The following is a 25,721-nucleotide window of genomic DNA, read 5'->3' on the forward strand; positions in this document are numbered from 1 at the left end:
ATCAGTGAGATATCAGTGAGATATTCCTAAGTGACATAAAGAATTAAAATAACACAATGGAAGATAGAACAAGCACCGTGCCTCTCACTCTAGTCCCACCCAGGGCCCCAGAGTTATTTAGTGGCTCTGCACATTGTGTTACGTTCTCTCCCCGACCCCCCATGTGATCCCCTTCATTGCCTGGTGACCATGTCATGGCCTTTGCTCATAGCCAGACATTCACAACTACGTGTCCCAACTTCTGTGCTGCCTCCTGCCCTCGGCCTCCCAGCTGGAGCATCCTCAGGGACATGAGAGGGTGGGGCAGGGATAGGGGGAGCTAGGGAAGCAAACACTGAGGAAACTTGTTGGAATGGCTTCCAGGACTTTGTCCTTTAAGGAGTATGAACTTCAGGCTGTAAATGGGCAACAGGCGGATTCACACTGTTTACAGAAACTGGGGAACTAACACCAAGAAGAAAAGGACAAACTGGTTTATGTTTGATTATTTGAACCCCTAATTAATTACAGTCATTCTAGAAATTATTTCTAATTACTTTGTAGCTCAATGTCAGTGACACGTAACCTAAATTTGTATCATATCATGAATGAGAGCATTCATGGTCTTGTGCTCGAAGGCTCACTGTGCGAGGAAACCTTCCAGGCCGCTGCACCGGCTCACAGGGGCTGAGTGTAAGACACCACATGGAACATGGGCACAGAGCATAGATGAAGTAAATGCAACGTGTACACTTTATTATAGTACATTTATGTATGTGTGTATATGTATATGTGTGCATACACAACACCCATTCTTTTTTAAAGAAAAGATTTCCGTGGTAATTTTTGTTAGAAAGCTCTATCCTTTGGTATTTAGTGTTTTAAGTTTGAGCCTATAGTTTGAGCCTTCACAGCCTATAAATAAGAGAACATTTCCAGTGCAAGAGCTAATAGTATTTTTTCTCCTGCCCCATAGTCTCTGCTTTCCACTTGCCTCCTGAAGTCCCAGGAGAGCAGTTCCCCGGCTTCTGTATGTCCATGGTGTCACACCACCACTGGGCCTTTCTGCAGCTTTGAAATGGCCACTGCGCAGTGCCAGGCAGGCGCTCACTCACTCACTCACCAGACACTCACCGAGCTGCTGTGGTAGACGGAGGCTGTGCCAGAGCTGAAGATGACAGGAAGAAAGGACCCGGTCCTGCCTTCCGAGGTCCACAGCCTAAATTGGATTCCAGCTTACATGGCTGACACCTACTCCCACACCCCCCATAGCACTGACGCGCTGCAGTGCTATTCACCACTGAAATCTTTTCTTTAAAAAAGAAAGGGTGGTGTGATGCACACATATACATGACACACTTACATCAATGTACTATAATAAAGTGTACACATTGCATTTACTTCATCTTTGCACTGTGCCCATGTTCCATGTGGTGTCTTACACTCAGCCCCTGTGAGCACAAGACCATGAATGCTCTCAGCTGATGAACAACGTGCCAGGCTCTCTGAGTTCTGTGGCTGTGCAATGCACATAGCTTATTTCTCTACACTCCTCCTCACACCACTGTTGCATTCTGATTAGTGGCTTTGACCCATAGTGACTGTCAAGGAGAGTGTGAGAGTGCTGGCCTGTTAGAAGCAAAGGAAGACTTCATTGCTGGGTGTTAAAAAAAAAAAAAAAAAGTTTTATAAGAACGCCATGTTTTTTGAGGAAAACAGCATAAATGAACATCAATAGGCAATGGTTTTAAACAGGTATTACAACCTGAGATGCTGAAGCAACAATTGGATGAAGGATAGCTGGACTAGTGGTATAATGTAACTGTATTCATTTATTTTTTAAGCCTCACTGAAGATATGTTTTTATTGGTTTTATAGAGAGCAGAAAGGAGAGTGAGAGAGAGAAATATCATGAGAGAGAAACATCAATCGGTTGCCTCCCTTACGCACTGACCAGGGATCAAACCTGCAACCTGGCTATGTATACTGACTGGGAATCAATCCTGTGACCCTTTGGTGTATAGGATGACGCCCCAACCAACTGAGCCATACTGTCCAGGGAAGCACAGTGTGACTTTAGCAGAAACAAAGGAAATGGGAAGCCAGTTGCCAGAGGTTGATGCTGGAAACACCTCTCCACAGGGAGTGTCTGATAACAACCTGCCCAGCACTGGTTCAGTTAGTGTTCCTGTTTGCAGAAGAGTGCATTTGCATGGAGTTGTGGTCAGTGCTTCCAAGGATTTCTAGAAGTTGGGTCACATTAAAACCCCCTTTTGCTCTAGTGGTAGGATAGCTTTTTTACCCCTCTTCATTTCCTAACTACACTTAGTACCTCAGAGAATCCTGTTAACATGGAAAGCAAAAGAGCTTTAAAATTTGCCAAGTAGGTTTTGTATTTCGGAAAGAACACAGCCTTCAGTTTAAGGCTGAAATCATTTAGCTTCAATAATGATGCAAGCACATGGCAGTAGATGTTTCTTGCCAGGGCCACCTTGGAAATTACAAAATCAAAGCCTTTGCACACTGTTTGGTGCAGCTGAGATGGCCCGTACTGCTGGCCTCCTCCTTGGCTACGGAGAGCTGTTGGCCGGGCTTGCATTCATTCTGCTATTGCACGTTACCTTTGAAGGCACTTTAAAATAGAAAGGGGAAGATGTATTAAAACCTGACAGTTTGCCCCACCCCTGCTGACTCTGAATTTAATGATCAGTTGTTTTGTGAGAATGTTTGAAATATTGAATGAGCTGGGGTGAAGTGCCAGCAAACTTTTGCCATACCAGTTATTGTTGGGTTTTAGCATAACTCTTAAATATATATATTTTTTATTGATTTCAGAGAGGGAGAGGGAAAGAGAGAGAAATGTCAATGCTGAGAATCACTGATCTGGCAGCCTCCTGCACACCCCCAACCAGGGATTGAGCCTGCAACCTGGACATGTGCCCTGACTAGGAACTGAACCATGACCTCTTGGTTCATAGGTCAACACTCAACCACTGCTCCATGCTGGCTGTGCTTATCATGGCTTTTTGACACTCACCTACACACAAAGATAACATTTGGTTTCCCTTAAAGATTCTTTGTAAATATAGCATCTTAACCCATGAAACAAACAGCCTCTGAATTCTATCTATGTTCCATATTCTCAGATTTTTGAAGTCTTCTTCATTTTTGTTCTTATTTGAATAAATAAAGTACTCTTAAGTAAAGTAAGAAATTGCTTTGGATGGATTCTGCAACCTTATAATTTTATTTTGGACAGCCATTCAAACAGCTCTGTCTGGGCTAAAGAACAGGGACAGAAGCCAGGACCACAGACTCAGAGGCTGTGACAGGGGGTCTCCCAGCAAGGGGTCTGGCCAGAGACGGAGCTGAGGCCTTGGTAGGATTAGAGCCAAGCCGAGGGGAGGTGCAGGATCAGATTGAAGAGCAACCCAAAGCCCAAGGGGCTACGTGTTTCCTCCATCTGTTCGGTGGTTCTGTGCTGACCAGTGTCTCGCCTCCGCTGTGCTTTTGCAAATTATGGGCTGGAAGGCAGAGCTGGGAGAATCCCAGCAGACACCCAGCTGACAGCTTATTGTGGAGATGATTGTATGCAGAAGATCAAACTCTTAGTGTTCTGTCCCCTGCAGCTTCCCACACATGCCTTTGATATATATGTATTAAGCACCTATTAGGTGCAAGGATGTATGTATAACTACTGTGTCAAGTACTACTGTCAGTTAATAATAAAGTAAAATATTCATAAATTGATATTTTACCTTCCTCTTAGCCCAGGTCTGTGAAATCTAAGAAGTTTCGTTCATTTTAATCTGACTGGGTGTTATTGTTTGCATAGTACTGCATTTGATGAAAGGGTTGTTTCAGTGAGAAAGCTCTTTGTGGGAAACTATACTAGTAAGCGCAGATAGAGAAATAGCTTGGAATGCATATAGGGATGTGTTCCAGAGCATCAATCAGATAGAGGAAGGAGGATGCTTTGGGTTATGGTTTTAAATATTTTACAAAGCACATCACTTGGTAAAAATTATGCATGTGCATGTCTAGGAGTGTTCAAGCAGAAAGGAAGAGGGTAAGATGGAGTTGGGTTGAGTTTGGGGAGGTAGACAAGGGGGTCCAGCCCAAAGTCAGGACAGAGGGCTGCTGGTGGCCCGAGGAGCCCTTTTCTGCAGGGGACACACCCCCCGACCAGAGCACGAGCTCCTGTGGAACAGTCCAGGACAGTCCGTTCCGCTAATAAGCATTTATCTGTGATGTCAGAATAACCCTAATAAGCATTTATCTGTGCAGTAAAACCTCGATATCACGGATGAATTCAAGTAAGGGCTTATCTGTTAGAGCAAAAAGCCTGTTACATAATAAAGTAGGTTTTGCAAATGCACATGTTAAAAAATTGACAATTAGTTTACCTATTTTTACCTATATAGACACACTTGTATAATTAAAATTAAGTATGTATGAAAAGTTTTATTTCACAGAAAATTTTTATGTATATATTACTGCAATTTTAAATTTATACTGACTAGGTCTAGTTAGTGTGTGCATTCACCAGATGCACATGGCTGGGTGGCTTAGTGCACGTGGTAACATTGGCGAGCACACACTAAAGCTGCAGCAGAACAACAGAACCAGTTACCATGTGCCATGCAGTGTAATCACGTGCTAATCATTCACCGAATGTTATTTACAAGCGGTGACTCCTGGAAGTAAATGTGTAGTCTGCAGCTGCAGATATGTAATATTTATTTATGCCAGAAAAATTACTACAGTGTTTTTCCCAACACATGGCCTATTGGCTAAAATTTGTCAAAAATAACAGTGAATGAAAAAACAACAACAAAAAAACTCTTAATTTAATTATAAGCAAATCTTGTTTAAAAGCATTTTAAAAGTAACAGGGTGCTAATTTTCTCTTTTTAAAAAAATATCTTTTATTGATTTTTTACAGAAAGGAAGGGAGAGAGATAGAGAGCTAGAAACGTTGATGAGAGAGAAATATCGACGAGCTGCCTCTTGCACACCCCCTACTGGGGATGTGCCCGCAACCAATGTACGTGCCCCTGACCAGAATCAAACCTGGGACCCTTCAGTCCACAGACCGATGCTCTACCGCTGAGCCAAACCGGTTTCGGCTGAATGAGTGTATTCATTTGTCTGCTAATCAATCAAGAAAAATTTGGGCAACTGTAATCAGTAGGATTTCTGTCTGATATTACAGTGACAACTTTTGTTATCATAAAATTCAAAGCACATCTTGTTAGAATTCGGACACCCTGCAAAAGGTCAAGATAATAAGTCCTTCCCTACTGCTTCTCATTCATCCTTTAATACATGAGTCAGTTAGTTTTCATGCAATTGACTCCAAGCAGCAGAACACCCAACTAACTAGCTTAAAGTATAAGGACATTTGTTATTTGCTTATGTGGAAGATCAGAGTCAGTGACTCCGGCTGCTTCAGCCACTCAACAATGCCATCAGGCAGGCAGGCTCTTCTGCCACCGTCTTTCGTGCCACATGGTCGCCAGATGGAGGCTACAGCTTTCCCAGGAACCTCCTGACAGACTTTCTCTTACATCTGAGATCACATGCCTTACCCTGGGCCAATCACTGGCGAAGGGGAATAAGATTGCTGTGCTTAATTCCAGCCAATCGTGATTCAGCTGACTTCCGCTAGAAAGCAGAAAGAGGGTGGGTGTTGGGTAGGTAACTAAGAATGTCTGCTGAGCCCCACCTAGTCTCCGCTGGAAAATGGGAATCAGCTGTGCTGTCCCGTCATAGCTCCAGGCCTAACTTTATTCAGGATTGTATTCTGGCAATTTACATCATTTTACTGATGGTTCTTAAAAATTATGAGCTTGAGGAGGAACCTAAAATATATATGCCTTGCCCAGAATTACAGGGCTTTAGTGAGTCATGTCCCTTCCCTGCTCTAGCTTCGGGTTGCTGTACTCTGGAACATTTTTTATGAGTTAAAATTCACAAGGTCCATGTTTTTCCCATTTTATAATAATTCATATGAAAGGGTATAACAATTCTTAGGATTGCAGCATAGTTACCTAATTGTGTCAGGTATGAGAAACACATCCAAGGTCTCAGCACGTGCATCAGCCGCATCAGAAGATGTAAGGCTCACAATATTTTGTGGTCTGTGGAAAATTTTGGTCCATTTAAGTGAATAAATACAGAAGTGTCTATTTCGGTAATTGGAATGACTTTATTTGAGCTCTTTCTAGGTGAAACCAACCCTCAGAGGAAATGCATCCCAAGTCCTCCACACACACTTAAGAGCACTTGGAAATTTATCAGCTTTCTGACCCGGGTTCTATAGCACACGTCTGTCCCCAGGAAACATGCTTCCTCACACGCCAGGCCTGCCCTAGTGTCTGCTTCAGTTTCTGGGGACAGTCCTGGTCAGACTGTCTAAGACTTCCCGCCTCGTATCTTTCATGAATCATTGTCATTTCATTTAAGAGATGCCCTAAAATGGCTTTGAAAACCCTTCAGCAGATGTGCCCCTCCTACCCTCCTAGAGAAATAGATTCCTGTGAGAATCCCTGGATTTTATGGTATGTGTTTCTCTGGAATAAATCAGTTTGGGCTGATGATTGTTTTTGTTAAGAATTTGTCAATTTTGAAACATCTCTAGACTCCCATTTGGGGTTGGTGTGGGACTGCCTTGCTGGCAATGCCATTTCGCAGCAGATGGCCTGGCAAGAGACATAGGTGACGAAGAACACACCAGTTCCTTTCTGCCCAGGAATTTCATAGCCAATTTCCTGCCCATTGTAGGTGTCTTTGCAACTGCAAGAGCATGATTTTTGAGGAAAGTGAGGTGGGGCAATTTGAGAGGCTTTTTCTTTTGCCTTGTGCCAACATTTTTAGTAATGGTTCTTAAAAGACTATTTTCTTACAGCAGAATTACTGTATTGTGTAAAATCTCTAAAGGAGATAACTTTTTTTTTTATGAAAATAAAGATACAAGACACAGAAATTTGCTTTCTATATCTCTTGTGACATTTTTTCACTTGATTTTTAAACGATGTACCTGAACACACATACACCAAAATGAGGCATGGTATTCAGAACAGTTATTCCAATAATTCTATCACTGCTCAGACTGTTTTTGAACTTTATCTCTTAGAATTGGCCTGTAGGGCTCAATAGCCTGATCACCTGAACTGGACATGTATGTCTTCTTCTTTCCCAGGTTAAGAAAGTTACAGCCATTATTTCTTCAAATAGGTTCTTGATCACTTGCTCTTTCGCTTTTCTTTCTGGTACCCCTATGATGCAGATATTGTAATACTTGATATCCCAGAGGTCCTTTAGACTATGCTTTATTTTGAAAATTTTTCTTTTTTTCCTGCTGTGATTGTGTGTTGTTGTTTTTTACTATCTTGTCTTCCAAATTTCTGATTTGATCCTGTGCTTCATCTAACCTGATGTTTATTCCTTTTTGAATATTCTTAATTTCTGTGTGTTTTTTTTATGGCTCTTATGTCCTATTTTATGCTTGCTGTCTCTTTGTTTAAATTTTCACTAGTTCCGCCAAAACTGGTTTAGCTCAGTGGATAGAGTGTCGGCCGATGGACTGAGAGGTTCCAGGTTCAATTCCAGTCAAGGGTATGTACCTTGGTTGTGGGTACATCCCCAGTAAGAGGTGTGCAAGAGGCAGCTGATCAATGTCTCTCTCTCATCGATGTTTCTGACTCTATCCCTCTCCCTTCCTTTCTGTAAAAAAAATCAATAAAATATTTTTAAAAAATTTTCACTAGTTCCTTGAACATCTTTATAACCATTGTTTTAAACTCTATATCAGATAGATTGCTTCCCTCCATTTTACTTAGTTCTTTTTCTGGGGTTTTCTTGTGTTCTTTCACTTGGAGCATGTTTCTTTGTCTCCCCATGTTGGCTGCGTCTCTGTATTTGTTTCTGTGTATTAGGTAAATCTTCAGTCCTGCCGTCTTGGTATGGTGGCCGTATGTGATAAAAGTCTTATGGGGCTCAGTAGCACAATCTCCCTGATCACCAGAACTAAGTGCTTCAGGAATGTCCAGCATGTGGGTTATGTGAGCCCTCGTGTTGTACTTGAGTCTTAATTGCTGTTAATTCATTTGGGGTGGGGTTGCCTCTCTAGCTGGCTATTAGGATCACCCCCCACCTCAGTGTGTGAGCTGCTGTGAGGCAGCTGACCCCACAAAGAGGAACTTGCTTCAACAGGGCCTTGTGCCTGCTGAGATCTTTCTTTGGATGTGGTGCTTGTGGAGCTACTCAGATACTCAATAAAATACTATTATACTATATATAAAATGTGATTGGTTAGTGCTGGTTTAGAATTCTTATAGTCAGTGTACATGTTTTAATTTACTACTGATCTCTTACATTACCTCTGGACAAGCTGGAAAGTGGTGGCAAGTTTTGGGGAAAGTATTTTAAATGTTTATTTGTTCTCTAAATGTTACTAACTACCCTGCATAGTTCAATTTTTTTTTTAATTATGTTCACCCATTTTTAGAGCATGATTATGTGTGTGGAATTCATATCAATTGTCATGTCCTTACTGGTAAATTTTCTTAAAGTATGCTGAGGTTACTGCAAAAATTCTGTTAATGCTGCCAAAGCTTTTGGCAGAAAGGTCCAGTTAATTGAAATCTCTTTACAATGTCATAACATTTGAAATGAACTCATCTGGATATAAGACAATGGAAGTTACATTGAATTCATCCTTTATAGCCATTTTATTTGCGAAGACCTTAAATTACCTACATGCCTTCATTAATCTTAATATCCAGAATGAAAGTCCATGTCCTAACAATGACTGGGTCAGCCTGTAAAGACTGCTCTGGCATCATACTTCAGGTCCATTTGCAACCTCTCCTGCCGCACTGTAAGCAGTTTGAGGGCAGACCAATCCTCCCTGGCTTTTATAGACACCATGGTCCTTTGCATGATGTCCTGCCAGTACATTTTTCTGTGAGTCTTATTTGAACAAATAAATGAACATCTGATCAGGTCTGCCCTGAAAATCATTGCATTTGGGAACAGGTACATGAAATGTAACTGCTTCAACTTCATTTTATTGTGGAGTAATATCTACTAAACTGCCCACCGGGATTGGAATTCCTGTGTAGTTATCAGTCCTTTCGGTAAATCTGTGCTGAATGAAAGTAGGGACTAAGGAGCCACAGGCTCTCACAGCGGAAGGCTTAGTGCTACATACTCTGTTTGAATGTTAGGAATAGTAAATCCAATTTTAAAATTGAGATGAATTAGGAAAAGTACAAAATGCCATAATAAAATTAGAGTGGGTCCAGAAAATAAATAAGCTATTGTTAGTGTCTGTGTATACAGCATATGTCACTGAAGCACAATAGATGACATTTCTTGGGTATTTTCTATTTATTTTATAGAAAACGACATTTTCCTGAGAATGAGATTTCTTTGAAAATTAAATAGGTTAATGTATATCTGTTGTGACTCAGCAGAAAAAGGTAGGCAGTGGTCCTTCTAAACCTCTGGGAGAGAGGCAGTCTGATGAGACCCATTTTCCCTGCTTCTGGTAGATCTTGTTCCTTATGTAAATGCTTTTCTTAAAAAAAAAAAAAAATTCAACTCGTCTCCTTCCCAACATAATGGAAGTTAAATCTGATGAGATTTTTGCCAGATCCTAACAATATCTTTTGTGCCCTATGGCCTTAGGTCAGTGGTTGGCAAATTCATTAGTCAGCAGAGCCAAATATCAACAGTACAACGATTGAAATTTCTTTTGAGAGTCAAATTTTTTTTTATATATGTATTTTTTTAAAATATATTTTATTGATTTTGTACAGAGAGGAAGGGAGAGAGATAGAGAGTTAGAAACATCGATGAGAGAGAGTCATCGATCAGCCGCCTCTTGCACACCCTCTACTGGGGATGCGCCCTCAACCAAGGTACATGCCCTTGACCGGAATCAAACCCGGGACCCTTTAGTCCCCAAGCCGACGCTCTATCCATTGAGCCAAACCGGTTTCGGCGAGAGTCAAATTTTTTAAACTTAAACTTCTAATGCCACTTCTTCAAAATAGACTCGCCCAGGCCGTGGTATTTTATGGAAGAGCCACACTCAAGGAGCCAAAGAACCACATGTGGCTCGTGAGCCGCAGTGCCAACCACTGTCTTAGGTTATGTGATACCTTAAGGTCTTGGGGGGAAACAAATTCTTCTATCTGCCTGCAGTTTTGGTGTTAGTCTGGTATAGAAATAAGATCTCAATTCTTCATTTTTAGATAACCATCAACAGAGACAGTGGTGAAGACGTGAGTTCTCCCAAACACGGGAAGGAGGACCCTGACAACATGCCCCACGTGGGCGGCAATACTTGGGCTGGCGGAACAGGTTGGTAGCACTGGCATTCCCTTGGGTCCGGTTTCCTGAGACTGCGCAAGCCCACGTAGACAGTGCAGCACCCCTATGGAGGCTTGGGGACCAGCGCCTCTCCTGCCTCCCATTCGTCAATGGGATTGTGTCCTTGCCCTGTGTCCCGACACGGCATCAAAACATGGAAAAACCCTGCCATTTGGAGTCCCAGACTCTGCCACCCTATGACCTGAGACCATTTGGACTCGGAGCTGCTTCGTCAGTGAAAGGGGGGAAATATTAACTGCCTCACAAGGTTGTGGTGAGAATTAAATGAGATTATGATTGTAAAGCACTGAGCTCAGGGCCTGGCATGAAGAATGTACTCATTAAAAGTATTAATCTCTTCTTTTAAATTCCCTGCCCTTGGGATCATGCCAGAAATCTATAGTAAATCCTGTCTTGACTAACTGACTTGGAAAAGAAATGGTGCTTCTCTTCCACGTCTCAGAAGTGAGTACGAGGATGCAGGGTTTTGAGATAAGAGAGTTGGTTGCAGTTTGAACCGATGGCCGGGGTCCATTCCTTCCTCTTGGCTGCCTGAGGAGAGCATTGTTCCCATGGCTGCTGTCTTCCTCTTTCTCCCCAGACAGCTGGAGCAGACACATCTGCTGGGCCCCGGGAATCCAGCCAGACTATGTGCGCACTGTCTGATCTTATCTCGGCCTGAGCAGTGCTGGCAAGGGCTGCGAACTTGGCCTTTCCTTAGGATGGTCTGTGCCTCTTGGCCTTGACAGCCTCAGGAGGAAATGCTTTCTGTGCTGGGACAATGTGCTATCAAGTAGGCCTTGCTGCCTGCTCTGTTTATTCATCAAGCATCAGCTCTAAAGAAAGGATATTTTTAGAATTGCCCTCTGATCTGGAAATTAGTTCAGGTTCAAACCTGCCATATTGAATCCATATGGAATGCACTGTGGAACGAGCTAGCCAGATGTAGATTTCCCAGCAGCTGGAAGCAGAGGCGCTTGTTATTCAACTTGAATCTACTACCTCACATATTTGTCTGGTCTGGAGAGCCTGCTTTTGCTTCTCACAGTCTTTCTTTTTCAATTTTCAAGGCTCCTTTGCTCCAGATTCTTTTTCTCTCTTTTTCCTCGGAGTTCTCAAATATTGAACTTCCCTCTGACCCAGCAAGGCATTTGATTCCTTTTTTGTCATCTAAGCCCCTCCCTGGCTCATTCTTTACTTCTCTCTGAACTGACTTAGGATATTCACTGTTAGCTTCAAAATGATGTGAAGTCTAGAACCTCCCAAAAGCTTTTCTTATTTAATTAGTACAAATCAAAGGTTCCTAGAAGTGGGATTATGAAGAACTCTCTCCTTGTGCCCTCTCTACCAGTATGACTTTCCCAAAGGACCATGTGTCTCATGCTGGCCATCACTCACCCCTTCTCCAGACAGTTGTGGGTTCTTTTCTCAAAAAATGATGTTATCTCAGTGCCTAGGAAGTTTTCAACTCTGATTCATGACCCACCCATTCCTAAGGAGCACCTCCTGTGCAAAAGGAATCGGGTCACATAAACGCTTTTCCTCCTCTGTAGCTCATTGTCATTGTCCAGGACCTGGTCCCCTCCGCCTATAGCTCTCCATACTTGAAAGCCAGGAATTACACACACCTAAAAAGGAATTTTCCACCACCAATATCTAAAGAAGGATGAAATAAGATGTGCTCGACCCAGAGGGTAAAATTGCTATAATTAATGGGCTGTTCTCATGGTATTTCCCAGAAGGAAATGGCCTACCTGGACTTTGATAAGAAAAGCAGTACATGTTGAATTCTTGCTTTTGACTTATTACACCAACCAAGGATCCAATGGAGAAAATAAAAATGTGACATAATTTCACCAAAGCCTAAAGGCTTTCAAATTTTCCATTTATGAACTTAGAATTGACCTCATTTGTGTGACTGGAAGTTACCTAAATGGTAATAGTGAGACCAGTTGTTTATTATATAGTCTTACTTTGTGCCAAATACAGTTCTAAGCATTTTAGCCTGCTGGCAGTCCCATGAAGTGAAGGATATTAGCAACTCCATTTTACAGATGAAGACTCTGAGACACAGAGAAGGAAGGACTGTCCCTCAAGGACACCTCACCAGTGCATTGGAGCTAGGATTCAAACTCAGGCAGTCTGCCGAGACTGGTTTGGCTCAATGGATAGAGCGTCGGCTTGGGGACTGAAGGGTCCCGGGTTCAATTCCGGTCAAGGGCATGTACCTTGGTTGCGGGCATATCCCCAGTAGGGGGTATGCAAGAGGCAGCTGATCGATGACTCTCTCTCTCATCGATGTTTCTAACTCTCTATCTCTCTCCCTTCTTCTCTGTACAAAATCAATAAAATATATTTAAAAAAAAAAAAACTCAGGCAGTCTGTCTTAACTGTACAGTACAATATTATGTAATACTAAGTTCTCACCACTTCTTATATTATCTACCTAGTCTTTTAGGCATTTAATTTATATTTATGTTGTAAACAGTATGGGCAGCATTACCTAATACACATTTACAAGCTTGTAAGCTGGGTTTGTATTGTAAACTGTTCTAAAGCTGGTAGTGTTTATCTGTTGTGTAGTACTCTAGGCTAGAACTCAAAGTTGGTAAATGATTAGTTTCTAATCTTGGCTAAGCCACTTAACCTCTCTGTGCATCATTTTTATCACTTGCTAAACATATGAAATGGTATCTATACCCTAGTTGTCTTTTTCTTATTTTAAGGAAAACTAACATGAGGGAAAGAAAGTTAAGTTGTTCATTTAATTAATATATACTAAGAATTTTTTTATATTCAAATCACTCTTGTATGTGCAGATTTACAAAGATATATAAACTATGACAATCCATCGTATAGTTGGTGAAAAAGGGTTAACAGATAGTGAGTACACAGGAGCATTGGTCCTTATGAGGCAGTCACAGATGGCATGTCCTGGAATTTGAACTGGGCCTTGAAATGCGGGTGAGATCTGCCTGGCTGGAGAAACAGAGAAGCATCCGAAACAGGGGTGGGGGCACCCTTTCTTTCCAAAAGAAGGTCATTTGAGTATTGAATTATGAAATGAGTGCAGTTAATATGCTTCAAGGGACTGCCTTGAATCATGACCTGACTTGTTTGGTGTCCTGGATCAGAGAAACAACCTGAGCTTCCCGGGCTTCCTTCCAGGGGGAAGAGACACTGCAGGTCTGGGAGGCAAGGGAGGTCCTTACCGGCTGGATGCAGGCCACACGGTGTACCAGGTCTCTGAGGCTGAGAAGGACGCTGTTCCCGAGGAGGTGAAGAGAGCTGCGAGAGAGATGGGCCAGAAAGCGTTTCGGCAGAGGTGAGTGGTCCCGTTCCTCCAGGGCAGCGCTGGCCGCTTTGGTGAAATGTCATACTGGACCCTGAACCGACCCAGATGTGTGTGGATCTCCACCTCATATGGCGACTTGAGCCACAAACAAATCCACAGCCTTCCCCTCCCTAATGGACACAGCCACGTGAGCATAACTTCCCGTTCTTTCTACTCGGGCTCTTAAATGTATTGACTACCTATGACTGTGTAGAAGATGGAACGGAGCACATTAGGAAGTAAAACAAAAGATATTTTTCTTAAGAGAAATTAAAAGTTCAAATGACTCCATCCACATCTGTTCTAGGCCACACAGGGTATTCAAAGGATTCTATGCAGTGGTCCCTTCTGCTCTCAGGAATCTTGGAGATGTGCCAGTATGTGGAGCAGGACAATCACACACACCCTCACACTCACTCAGACTCACTCCTGTGAGTGTGTAGCCACAAGGTAGGAGACTCTGCCCTCAGTGGGCTGTTGGGAGCTCAGCCAGGATTGGGACAACATGCAGAGGCACCCATGGGGAGAGCATGGTGTCCGCTCCGGGTTAAAGGACCAGCTGGGGGTCGGGGAGTGAAGTTGAACGGGAGGCCCTGTTGGTGGAGGCCTTGAAATCAGGGCTGAAGAACCTATGGCTTTCAGATGATCTGGAACCATCTGGGCCATTTGATCAGAACCATCTAAAACAATGAGAAGCCTCGTGATGCTCTTCAGCTAAAAGAGGAGCATCAGTGTCTTCCTCAGGACTGAGGGAGAGGATCCGTGGTGGCTTGGAAGGCAGATTCAGGTTGTTGCACTCAGTGAAAGGGGCTGAGGGCAGTTCAGGAAAAAAAGAGCATGCTCAAATGTATGTCCTCTATAAAGTTCCTAGAGTAGAACATCTGTTATTGTATCACATGCTGTGCTTACACATCCTGCAAGTAAACAGAGCAAACAATGGGAATAAACACGCAGGTTCCTCCCTCATGTTCCACACCCTCAGGAAAGCCTGCAAGCCTTAGGAGCCTGTGTACTGGTGGTTAAGGCAAAAGTGTTGGCTTTCCTGGTGACCTTGAACAGTAATCTCTCCTCTTCTGGAGATAGGTGGCTTCCCAGGGAGGTTCTGAGGACAGATAACTCTCTTAGGAATGCAAGCAGTTTAAGCTTCTCAAAACAAACAAAAAGTGGGAGGAATACTGTAAGGAAAGGTCTTGTTAGAATTAAGATATTATTCTACATTTCATATAAATGATATTCATTTAGGAAGGAACCAAACAATTAGATATGCAACATTCTCCCACCCCCTCCCCAAATGAGTTTCTATTGTTGCCAAGCTCAGTACCTCACAAGTACATATTAAGTCTCAGTCCTATACAATAAAGAGGTAATATGCAAATTGACCATCATTATAACACACAAGATGGCTGCCCCCCATGTGGTCAACTATGGGCACCACAAGACGGCCAGCAGTGGAGGGAAGTTGGGAGAGACTAGGCCTGCAGGGGAGAGCAGTTGGGAAGGACAAGGCCTGCAGGGGAGAGCAATTAGGGGTGACCAGGCTGGCAGGAGAAGGCAGTTGGGGGGGAGGGGACCAGGCCAGCAGGGGAGGGCAGTTAGGGGCAACACGCCTGCAGGGGAGGACAGTTATGGTGACCAGGCTGGCAGGGGAGGGCACTTAGGGGTGATCAGGCCAACAGGGGAGGGCAGTTAGGGCAATAGGCCTGCAGTTGGGGGGGACCAGGACCACAGGGGAGGGCAGTTACAGGTGACCAGGCCACCAGGGGAAGGCAGCTACGGGAACAGTAGGGAAAAACAGTTAAGGGCAATCTGGCTGGCAGGGGAGGGCAGTTAGGGGCGACCAGGCTGGCAAGGGAGGGAAGTTAGGGGTGACTGGGCCAGCAGGGGAGGGCAGTTGCGGGCAACCAGGCCAGCAGGGAAGGGCAGTTACAGGTAACCAGACCAGCAGGAGAGGGCAGTTTTGAGAGGCCAGACCAGCAGGAGAGAGCAGTTAAAGGCAATTGGGCTGGCAGGGAGGGCAGTTAGGGGCAACCAGATTGGCAAGGGAGGGAAGTTACAGGTGACCGGGCCATCAGAGGAGCAGTTAGGTGTTGATCAGGCTGGCAGGGGAGTGGTTAGGGGGTGATCAGACTGGCAGGCAGAAGCAGTTTGGGGCAGTCAGGCAGGCAGGCTGGCGAGCAGTTGGGAGCCAGCAGTCCTGGATTGTGAGAGGGATGTCAGACATCCCTCAAGGGGCCCCAAATTGGAGAGGGTGCAGGCTAGGCTGAAGGACACCCTCCCGCCCCTTGTGCACTAATTTCATGTACCAGGCCTTTAGTTTTTGAATAAGTGCACAGATGGATAGATGCTCTGGCACATGAGTAGTTCATGGAGAGGCAGGAAGGCCTTTAAGTAGTGCTTGGGCACAAGTATTCAGCCTCTGTTCCGAATCCTATGATAGGGTTAAGGAACATGATTCTATGAGGGCCATTGCCCCACAGGTGAAAGAGATCAAGAAGCATCGGTGATGACAGCACAACTAAATTTAGAGGATGTAAGAGACAAAGTGGGAAAGGAGTGAGAAAACCATCCACCTTTATGCAGTGCTGTGGAGAAGTCTCTAAGCCTAGCCGAAAGAGAATGGCATGAAGTGGTTGAGAGACAGGAGGTGGGAAAGGGTATGAGATAGAGAGGAAGAAGTAGAAACACATAGAGACCATGAGAAAGGGCATAGCAAAATACAGAGGGGGGGAAATGTTGCTTTCTACTTTTACATAGTAAATTCTCCCATTTGATGAGTATTCAAGTTAGTACTGCTAAAGATTTTTCTTGAACTTTTTACTATGGAACTTTTCAAACATAAATGAAAGTAGAGTGAAATATACGGAGTGAGGCAAAAGTAGGTTCATGTATAATGAACCCCATGGACTAACTTCAAGAAGAAAAATCTGGCTTTACTTTCAGTGCTCACCCCTGGATTATTTGGAAGCCAATCTAAGGTATTTATCTTTTCATCATAAATACTTAAGAGTGTATCTCTGAAAGTTAAGGATTCTAACACACACACACACACACACACCACAATATTATTATGTCTATAAAAAAATAATTCTTCACTGTCATTAAATAGTCAATTTTAAAGTTATTTTGCAGCTGTAGGCATATGCAGAATGAGGTCAGGTCCTCATTTGTGCTTTTGTCCCTTTTCTCCACAGTTCTTATCATTCTTTCCCAATATATCATCAGTTGTATGAATAGTTGCCTCTCTACTAACTAAGTGCCTTGAAGGCAGGGTGCTTTGCTCTATAATATCCTTAGAGCTACACCCAGAACCTGATGCACAGCAAACACTCATATTTGTAGAATGCATAATGTGCACCTGCATAGAGGTAATGGTATCCCCTTTAATACTCAACTCAGACTCTGGCTAAAATCAGACAGACAGAGCTATCCATCAGGCTCACCATATTGCCTAATAAACTGATGGGTTCCTGACATATATACACAGCATTGAGTTAGCACTCATTTGCATCTGGATTTCATCTAGATACCTGTTTCTATATATCAAAATTTATTAACTCAGGAACAGATAACAAAAGTCAAGAAGCATAAAACATGCATGAAGCACACAGAAATATTAATCAACAAAACATGGATGAAATAGATAGTAAGGTACTTTTACATGCTTAGAAAAATGGTTAAGGTGGAAATTGTACCAACTACCATTTGCAAAACTAATCAGGCTTACACAGGGAGGTTAGCTTATGGATCTCGGCTTATGTTTGCTTTTCTCATAATTGATCCAAAATTATAGTATTTAAATCTGACCTACATGAAAAAGTAAAATGAAAACTTAAATTCCCAGACTCTTACATAACAATAAGTATACCCTATAAGAATATGCTGTGCCAACAGAGTGCAGTTAGTCCACACGGATTACTAGGATGGGAAGCAGCTGTGCCCTGCAGTTTTGGTCAGGGGTAAAGAGGCAGAAAGATTATTTTCAGTTAGTTTTGTGGGCTTGAGAATATTAGCTCTGGACAGATTGTCTGATCCAGAGCGTAAAATTAACTATTTCCTTTCCCCATCCCTTGCTTCAGTCTTCATCTTTCAGAATTTATCACTTTTGAACACCTTGTAGGTGATCTTTCTGAAAGCTCACAAAGTCTGGAGTATGATTTCCAGATTTCTTCACAATTAAAACAGCATGAGGTGTGTTTTGGGTGCAAAGTAGCTGTGCCAGAGGTAGCACTATAACGAGCTAATTCCAATCTCTCTACTAAGACCAACTTCCTGGCTCCTTCCTTGGTGTGTGTGTGTGTGTGTGTGTGTGTGTGTGTGTGTGAATGTGTGCGTGAATGTGTGCATGAAGTGAGTATTGTGTAAAATGAGTGTGTGTGTGTGAGTGTCTGTAAGTGTGAGTTTGTGTGTATGTGTATATTTTCTCCCTGCTAAACATAAGCTATGGCTACAATTTTTTTTCTAATCTTTCTTCTTTGAAAAAGCATATTGACCTCCTAAGTATGAAGAGGTAGATAGCATATCCTGTAATATTCATTTTGCCCAGCTTTTCTCCACCTTGATACTTGAAACATAACATCTAATGAAAATGTATAGAGAGGTTTAAGAGATTGCCAAAGCTAAACATGAGAAGTGTTAGGAAGTCAAGTCCTATACACATATTTGTTTTTGTTCTTCAGAAAAGAGAGTAAATTTAAAAGGGCACCTTGGCATGTCACCTCAGGAAACAAGAATTCAGATATTATTTAACTTTCATGTATTTCTCTTTTGATAATGTTTTTCAAATTGTTATGTAACAGCATTTATTGAGTGCCATGGTGTGCCACGTATTGTGTTTGGTACTGCAGATTCAGAGAAAAAATAGGACATATTTCTCCTCCCACAGGAATAGAAGAGAATATCAGTGTATCATAAATAGTAAACATATTTTTTATTAAATTTTTGGTTCCGTTAAAACACACACATATATGCATTTGTGTATCCTGTATTTAAGTGTATTAAAGCTTCTTATTGTAGAAAATAAAGTTTAAAAACATCATGACAGATGAAAACAAACATAGCTATTAAAGGCAATAAAGTGTATAGATTCTATAAAAGATATTTGTGGAAGACAGTGAAGGGAAGGGGTGTGATCAGGTTACTGGAGAGGTCAAGCAAGATTCCTTAGGGGGTGGCCTTCCAGCTGGGTCTTGAAACCTGAGTTGGCAATAACTAACCAGCTGGGTGTTAGGGCAGGGATTGCAAATCTTCCCTGTGGCAGTCTAGGCCTAACTTTATGTGATTCTTGTAAGCACTCAGTCCTGTGATAAATGGATTCTCCCAGTGCTTGGCCTGCCAGGAAGGAACAGAGACCATCCATTCTCACTGCAGCCCAAGGTGAGAAAAATATACTTTAGGTAACAGCTTCAGCTACACACCTGGAACCCATACCTCCAACTTTGCACACATGTGCACACACTAATGCAACCACATGCAGCAGTTTAAAAGACCATGCTGTGTCCTAGTGTCCGCACCGTTACATTTATAGAAACTTCCAGGAGTGTGTAATCAATTTAGTGTATTATGAATATGATGCTATAAAACCCAAGAAAAGCTCTCTCAGTGAATGAACTTTTGTGTGTGTTTAATTTAAGATGCTGCATTTTTAATAATTCGGAGTCTTATTTTTATTTTGGTCATTTCAGTTTATTTTGAATACCTATTATATGATAGGTAACATGCTAGCCACTGTATATAGAAAGATGAGAAAGACCCAGCCATTACCTAAAGAAGCATAGAGGCTGGTGGGGAGACAGAACAGGTAGTAAGTGCTCTGAGAGTGATGGCGTGAAGTAACAAGGGAAGACAGACCGAGGAATTGGAATAGGCTTCCCAGAGGAGCTGATCATCGATTTGAGTCTTGACGAGTATGTGGGAGTTAGTAGGCAGAGAGGCAGGGGCAGGTTCTCAGGTGACAGTGACCTGTGTGGGAGCTCCGGGCACAGGCATGTGATGTTCGAGGAACCCCTTGTGCATCGCAGGCCACAGCAAAGGCAAATGATGAACAATAGTAAAAAAGGAACACTGTACTGGGAGGGAGGAATTTCAAAGCCACAATATTAAAATATGATTATCCTATTACAAGTACATCAGCAATTTCAGAAAACTCTTGTATTTTCTATAGCAGCACGTTAATTGCATTTTTTTGGGCCTGACCTATTAACTTAGTCAACCAAGTATACATCCTTGGTCTTATAAAGCAACTAGGAGCCTCCACATGAACTGACTAGCTGCCAGCATCGGGCATGTCTTTGGGATATAGCAACGGTGTGAGAGCCAATTGTGCACATTTCTTTCTAACTCAGTGTTGGTGAACTCATTATTGGCAGCTTGAAATCCATCATGGTATTTACACCACATAAATGAGCAAATACTACAAAGCATGACCTTTTGTTGTCCTGGAGGGCAACGTGTTAACAATTTGCCAGCATGCCACCGGACAGTCTCTTCCTTTTCTACTCCTCGCTGAGATGTCACCTTCTGCTTTGCTCCTCAAAGGCAGCCTGGAGAAGCCATGACAAGCCTCTCCACTCTGTTCTGTGTCCTTTTCATGAAGTGTTTGAAGTTGGTTACTTTCCGTTAAACCTTTCTGAAGTTTGCCGCAGCTCTAGCAGTATGGAATTAAGAGACTGATGCATCAGCTGCTGCCTTTTATGCCCCTTTTATTTCAGGCTGAAGGAGATCCAAATGAGTGAATATGATGCCACAACTTACGAAAGGTTTTCAGGCGCTGTCCGAAGGCAGGTGCACTCCCTCCGGATCATCCTGGATAATTTACAGGTAATCTTCCATTTATGGGCCAAGAAAACAATCTGGGCCTAAAGTTGAACTGATCCCAGAACTATAGGAGAAAATTATCCAAACTCTAATCAACCAATCAGGAAAAAATTAATGCCAAAATGTTTGCATAAAGCTGTAGCTCATTCCATGGCTTCTTAGTTGAGTTCTCCAAGGAAAAAGACTTAATCTCACTTTCCCCTTATTCAGGAAGCAGTAATTTGACCAGCAACTCCAGAAGACATCATACATCCTCATTCCCCACATAGAAGATCTGTGTGCACCTCCTTTTTGCTAGGAATTCACAAATAGAATTCTCTTTCTAGAAATCACTACACTGTCATTGACGGGAGAGACAGAGAAGCATTTTGGATCATCCACGCTGTACTTCTCTATGCCTCCTGGCTTTTCCTTTCCCCACCCTCTTCGCCCTCCCCTTGCTCCCATATTGCCTGCCTTTTTTGCAGTTTACAAATTGGTTGCCCCAGAACTATTGCTATTTCCCCCTAAATATTGCTATTTCAACATTTCTATTTCCCCTAAAAAATATCAATTAAGATGCTTCAGTATTTCCTAAGCAAGATATTTGGACATTTCAGGGAAAAGGGGATGAGGCTGGGAGCCAGGCATGACATGCTTCTTCACTCTCTACTCTGGAATCTTCTTTGTCCTTTCCATGAAATGGTTGAAGTTGCTTACCTTCAGTTATACTTGTTTCCTCTTTGGTTCTTGTTTGTAGTTGTTCTTTGTGGGGAGGGAGATGTTTTTTTTTTTTTTGTGTGTGTGTGTGTGTGTGTGTGTGTGTGTGGTTTTTTTTTTATTTGCTAAGTATTGGGATTTAGAAGTTCTCTGATGCAGTTTTAATCCACTGTCTTAACTCAAAATTTTGGGAAAGCCTCAGTTTTAAAAAAATGTACACTGCATCAGGAGATTAGGAAAAATTCTATCATTTCCAAGAGGAAAGGAAGAGGAAAACGTTTCATAATTAACTAAACTCCTAATTTCAAACTCCAGGGACTGTAAGAATTAACACATTTGCTCATTTAAAAAAAAAATCCATATGCATATAGTTACTTAGGATAAAATAGCATAAGGTTTTGTATAAACTGTGTGAGAACATGAACTATGTATACAATCGAATGGTTGGATTTTCTTCTGAAGTCACTTACATGACAAGTGCTTATTGCTCTGGGCTTGAGGGCAACTGCTAGGTGGCTCTGAGCAGCAGGGCAAGACAATAGATGAATAAGAGCCAAAATGATGAGGATAATGGGACACGGTGCTAAAACTAAAGAATGAATGTGGCTCATTCATTTATTTCTTACGTTCTTCATGCACAACAGGCATTAGGGTTAGAAAAATAAAATGTAGACCTTGCCTTCAAAGAAGGAACTTAAAGAAGACAAACAAGCTAACATCTTCCTAAATTCTGTAGAGAAGTATGTGCACAATGCTGTGGGATGAATGAGGAAAGCCTTCGCGGAGAATGTCATGCTTCGGTTCACTCTTGAAAGATGCTAAGGAATTTCCCAAGTGCTTAAGAGTCGGAACATTCCAGACAAGGCACAGTGTGTGCTAGTGCAGGTTGATCAGGGTGACTAAGGAGATGTGTGTTGGGTGGATGCAATGGCAGCGGAGAAGGCTGGTGAAGCTGTGGAGACCCGATCGTGAATAGCCCTGAATGCTGTGAGAACAGGCAAGTTACATTGGGTTTTACTGTGTGAACAAATGAGCCATTAGAGGATTCACAGTATTTGAAAAGGATGCAAGAATACATTTTTATTTATTATTTATTTAAATATTTTTAAATATTTTTTTATTGATTTTAGAGAGGAAGGGAGAGGGATAGAGAGATAGAAACATCAGTGATGAGAATCATTGATCAGCTGCCTCCTGCACACCCCCTTCTGGGGATCAAGCTTGCAACCCAGGCATGTGCCCTTGGCCTGAATCAAACCTGGGACCCTTCAATCTGCAGGCCGATCCTCTATCCACTGAGCCAAACCGATTAGGGCAAGAATACATTTTTGATTGAGGTCATCAGAATCATCTGGTGCTAGTAAATGTCTACATTGGCATTTATTGGGCACCATGCTACAGTTACTTTTACAAATATCATTCCCAGATCAACCCTTTTAAATAGGTGATTACATTTACAAGATCAGCCACAGGAAGAGAAGTCAGACCTAATACCGACTTCTTATAGCAGAAGGAGAGTTAGTAGTCCAGAAGGACTTCTGGTAAACATACATGGATGAGACCGTTTGAGAAAACAGTGTCTAGTTCTGCTTTCAAACAGAGAGATGAAAGAAAACTGGAATGGACTTAAGGAAAAGCAACCAATAAGATTAAATAGATAGCAAACAAGAAACTGGCACTGATAAAAATATGTAAAGGGATTGGGATTAATAGCTTACTGAATATTCTTAAATAGAGTTAAGTATTTCAGGAAGGTTTTTATTCCCCTCTTTCCTAGAAACCTGAGAAAGAAAACATAGGCTTCAATAATAGCAAGAAAGAGTTTAATATATAAGAAAAAGAATAAAAGTGATTTAATTCTTGAAAGAGTACCTAAGATGAATGTAGAACTTCTGTTTCTAGAAATCTTGACAAATCAGTGAGCATTTTAATAATACTAAGCATTTATTGAGCAATTGCCATGTGCCAGTTTTCACATATTAGCATCATCATAAACCTCTCTTCCATCATCATCATCACCATCATCATCATCATCATCATCATCACTTTGTTGCTAATAGTGCCAGTTTTGGAGCCTGATAGCCTGGGTTCTGTAAAATGGGAATGACGAAGAATGGATCAGTTAGGAAGATGTACCCAGAAGATGCGTGTAAACCATTTCAAATGTGCCTCGCTTATAGCATTCTGTACAGAATTAGCTTCGTCATAACGCTCATCATACTCCCTTAGTATTTATTGGCATGGACTGCCAGGCAGGCACCCAGTCAGGTACTTTTCATTCATTGTGCTAGTTAATCCTTACAATAACCGGTAATGGTCATTTTCTACATTTGATAGATAAGGAAACTGAAACATATGGTCATCTCAATTCTCACAGTCTTATGAAATATAATACTTTATTCCCACATAATGAGAGAGTTAAGGATTAGAAAGACATGGCTAGTGAAGCAAGTGACTGAGCCCAAAGCTCAGATCCCTTTTCTCTGCTGGGTCTCTATTATCTTCCAACTCTACCATTCTGTAAAATGTGTAATTCTTGCACACACTCATAAGACAGTTTGCATCGTTATCCAGATGCCAACACAGCCACTTCAAGTGCTTTTATTTTTAATCCACAGAGGTGTTATTCTCAGGTAGGCCATCCAGGACTCAATTTAGAAAGATAGTATTTGTTAAAGACACAGTACTGGCCAGAACAGACAGGGCCTCATCTGGAATATGAATCTTTAGGTTGTAACTAAAATGAGCAGGTTTTTGACTTGGTCCCATTTTTGCCATCTTCTGCCAGTCTGTGTGTCTCTGATTGACAAATCACTTCCAGCTGTCTGGGGTTGCTGTAATCCCGGTAACCGTGGGTGTTCCCTTGGTGACCAGTACAAAGTCTGGCCAGGCACTAGTAAGTCATCACTGGAGATGACTTTCCAAAGCATAGCTTCAGGCCCACGCAGTGACTGGGGGCTGGGCTGAGGTTTGTGGAACAGGAAATGTTGTTCCACCCAGTGACCATCTGCTTCAACACGTGCCTCTGGTGTAGTACGCCATTCTCAATTAAGAAAGCTTTTACCAGTGGCCTTCCTTTGCTTCTTGACTGGACTCTCTATGGAATATCAGAGGCTTGGTTATTGGACTTTTTATGAATCAGCAGCAAGAATTTTCTCATTAGAATAGTAGAGTCTATAATAATTTCTTATACTTGATTCAGAATCTGAATGTCTTAATTCCAGCATTCCCTAACAAAACAAAATACCCATTCCTACAAAAAGCCATATCGTCTCTTCATTGTTTTTCTGACCTATAGTCAGTAATTTCATTCTGAGGCTACACTAAATTATCCTTCCTCTGATTGCTTTGGCTAGCATGATAGCACCAGGAACCAACAATTATGTGTCTTGCTTTGCCTTTTGTGCTTCAAAATGAGCTTGTGTTCAGATAAAAGGTGTTTTTGAACACTGACGTGACGTACACTATGCATGGGCCTGAGGGAACAAAGATTAGTAAGATATCCCTGACCTCCAGAAAGTTATAGTCTTGCCGAAACCTGTTTGGCTCAGTGGATAGAGCATCGGTCTGCGGACTGAAAGTTCCCAGGTTCGATTCTGGTCAAGGGCATGTACTTTGGTTGTGGGCACATCCCCAGTAGGGGGTGTACAGGAGGCAGCTGGTTGGTGTTTCTCTCTCATCGATCTTTCTAGCTCTTTATCCAACTCCCTTCCCCTCTGTAAAAAAAATCAATTAAAATATATTTTTTTAATTTTTTTTTAATTGAAAGTCTCAAGAAGATTATAGTCTCGAGGGGTGGGGAAGGTGGGCACCTAGACAGAGTATTTGTTTAATATGGCAGTTGTCCAGGTAGAGGGATGCATAGAATGCAGTGCAAGTCCAGAGGAAAGGGAAGCTAGGATAGATTTTGAAGGAAAGGATACATGAACTGAGTCTTGAAGGGCACATGAGTATTAATAAGAGGGTGGAAACAGTGTCCCAATAGTGCACACAGCATAGACAAAGGTAGGACACTGTGATCTCAGGTGTGAGCTGATGGCTCATCTCGAGTGTGAGCAGGATGCCATCCAGTGTGGGAGCCAGGCAAGGAACTTGGACCTTATTCTGAGTACTCACTTGGCTAAATTGTAAGGAATGGAAAGCATTTCTCCAATAACCATGTCTCATCTTATAGACACTTATTGAATTCTTTGCCTAATGGTTCTTGCCTCTGACAACTGACCTAGGGAAGAAATCACGTGTGTAGCTAATAGAAGACACAATATGGTAAGTACACAGAAAAATTTTAAACAAAGTGCTTGGTTAAGTAGACCCGTGAACAAGCTATTTCCAAGCTGGACAGTTAGGGAGAAACTCACAAAGGACGTGTCATTTAAGCTGGACCATGAAGGATGACCTTGGTTTCAGTGATAACTCTTATAAGGATAAAGAGATGGTCAGAATTTTTTTCACTTGATCATGGATGAATACTTTTATAAAATAAAATAGAAATGAATTACTGAAAAAATGATAT

The 25,721-nt window shown here is 42.1% G+C and overlaps 1 protein-coding gene across 1 annotated transcript in view; it reads left to right on the forward strand.

Annotated features, from left to right (window-relative positions):
- The window catches only part of VWA8 (von Willebrand factor A domain containing 8), a 341,016-nt gene that overhangs the window by 282,067 nt on the left and 33,228 nt on the right, over nt 1-25,721 (forward strand). Inside the window, exons 38-40 of the mRNA XM_036454732.2 lie at nt 10,245-10,353; nt 13,531-13,687; nt 20,404-20,512. Coding sequence (XP_036310625.1) covers nt 10,245-10,353; nt 13,531-13,687; nt 20,404-20,512 — 375 coding nt within the window. The remainder of the gene's footprint in view (nt 1-10,244; nt 10,354-13,530; nt 13,688-20,403; nt 20,513-25,721) is intronic.

This window comes from Pipistrellus kuhlii, unplaced genomic scaffold (assembly GCF_014108245.1).
Source record: "Pipistrellus kuhlii isolate mPipKuh1 unplaced genomic scaffold, mPipKuh1.p scaffold_m20_p_3, whole genome shotgun sequence".
NCBI classification, from domain to species: domain Eukaryota; kingdom Metazoa; phylum Chordata; class Mammalia; order Chiroptera; family Vespertilionidae; genus Pipistrellus; species Pipistrellus kuhlii.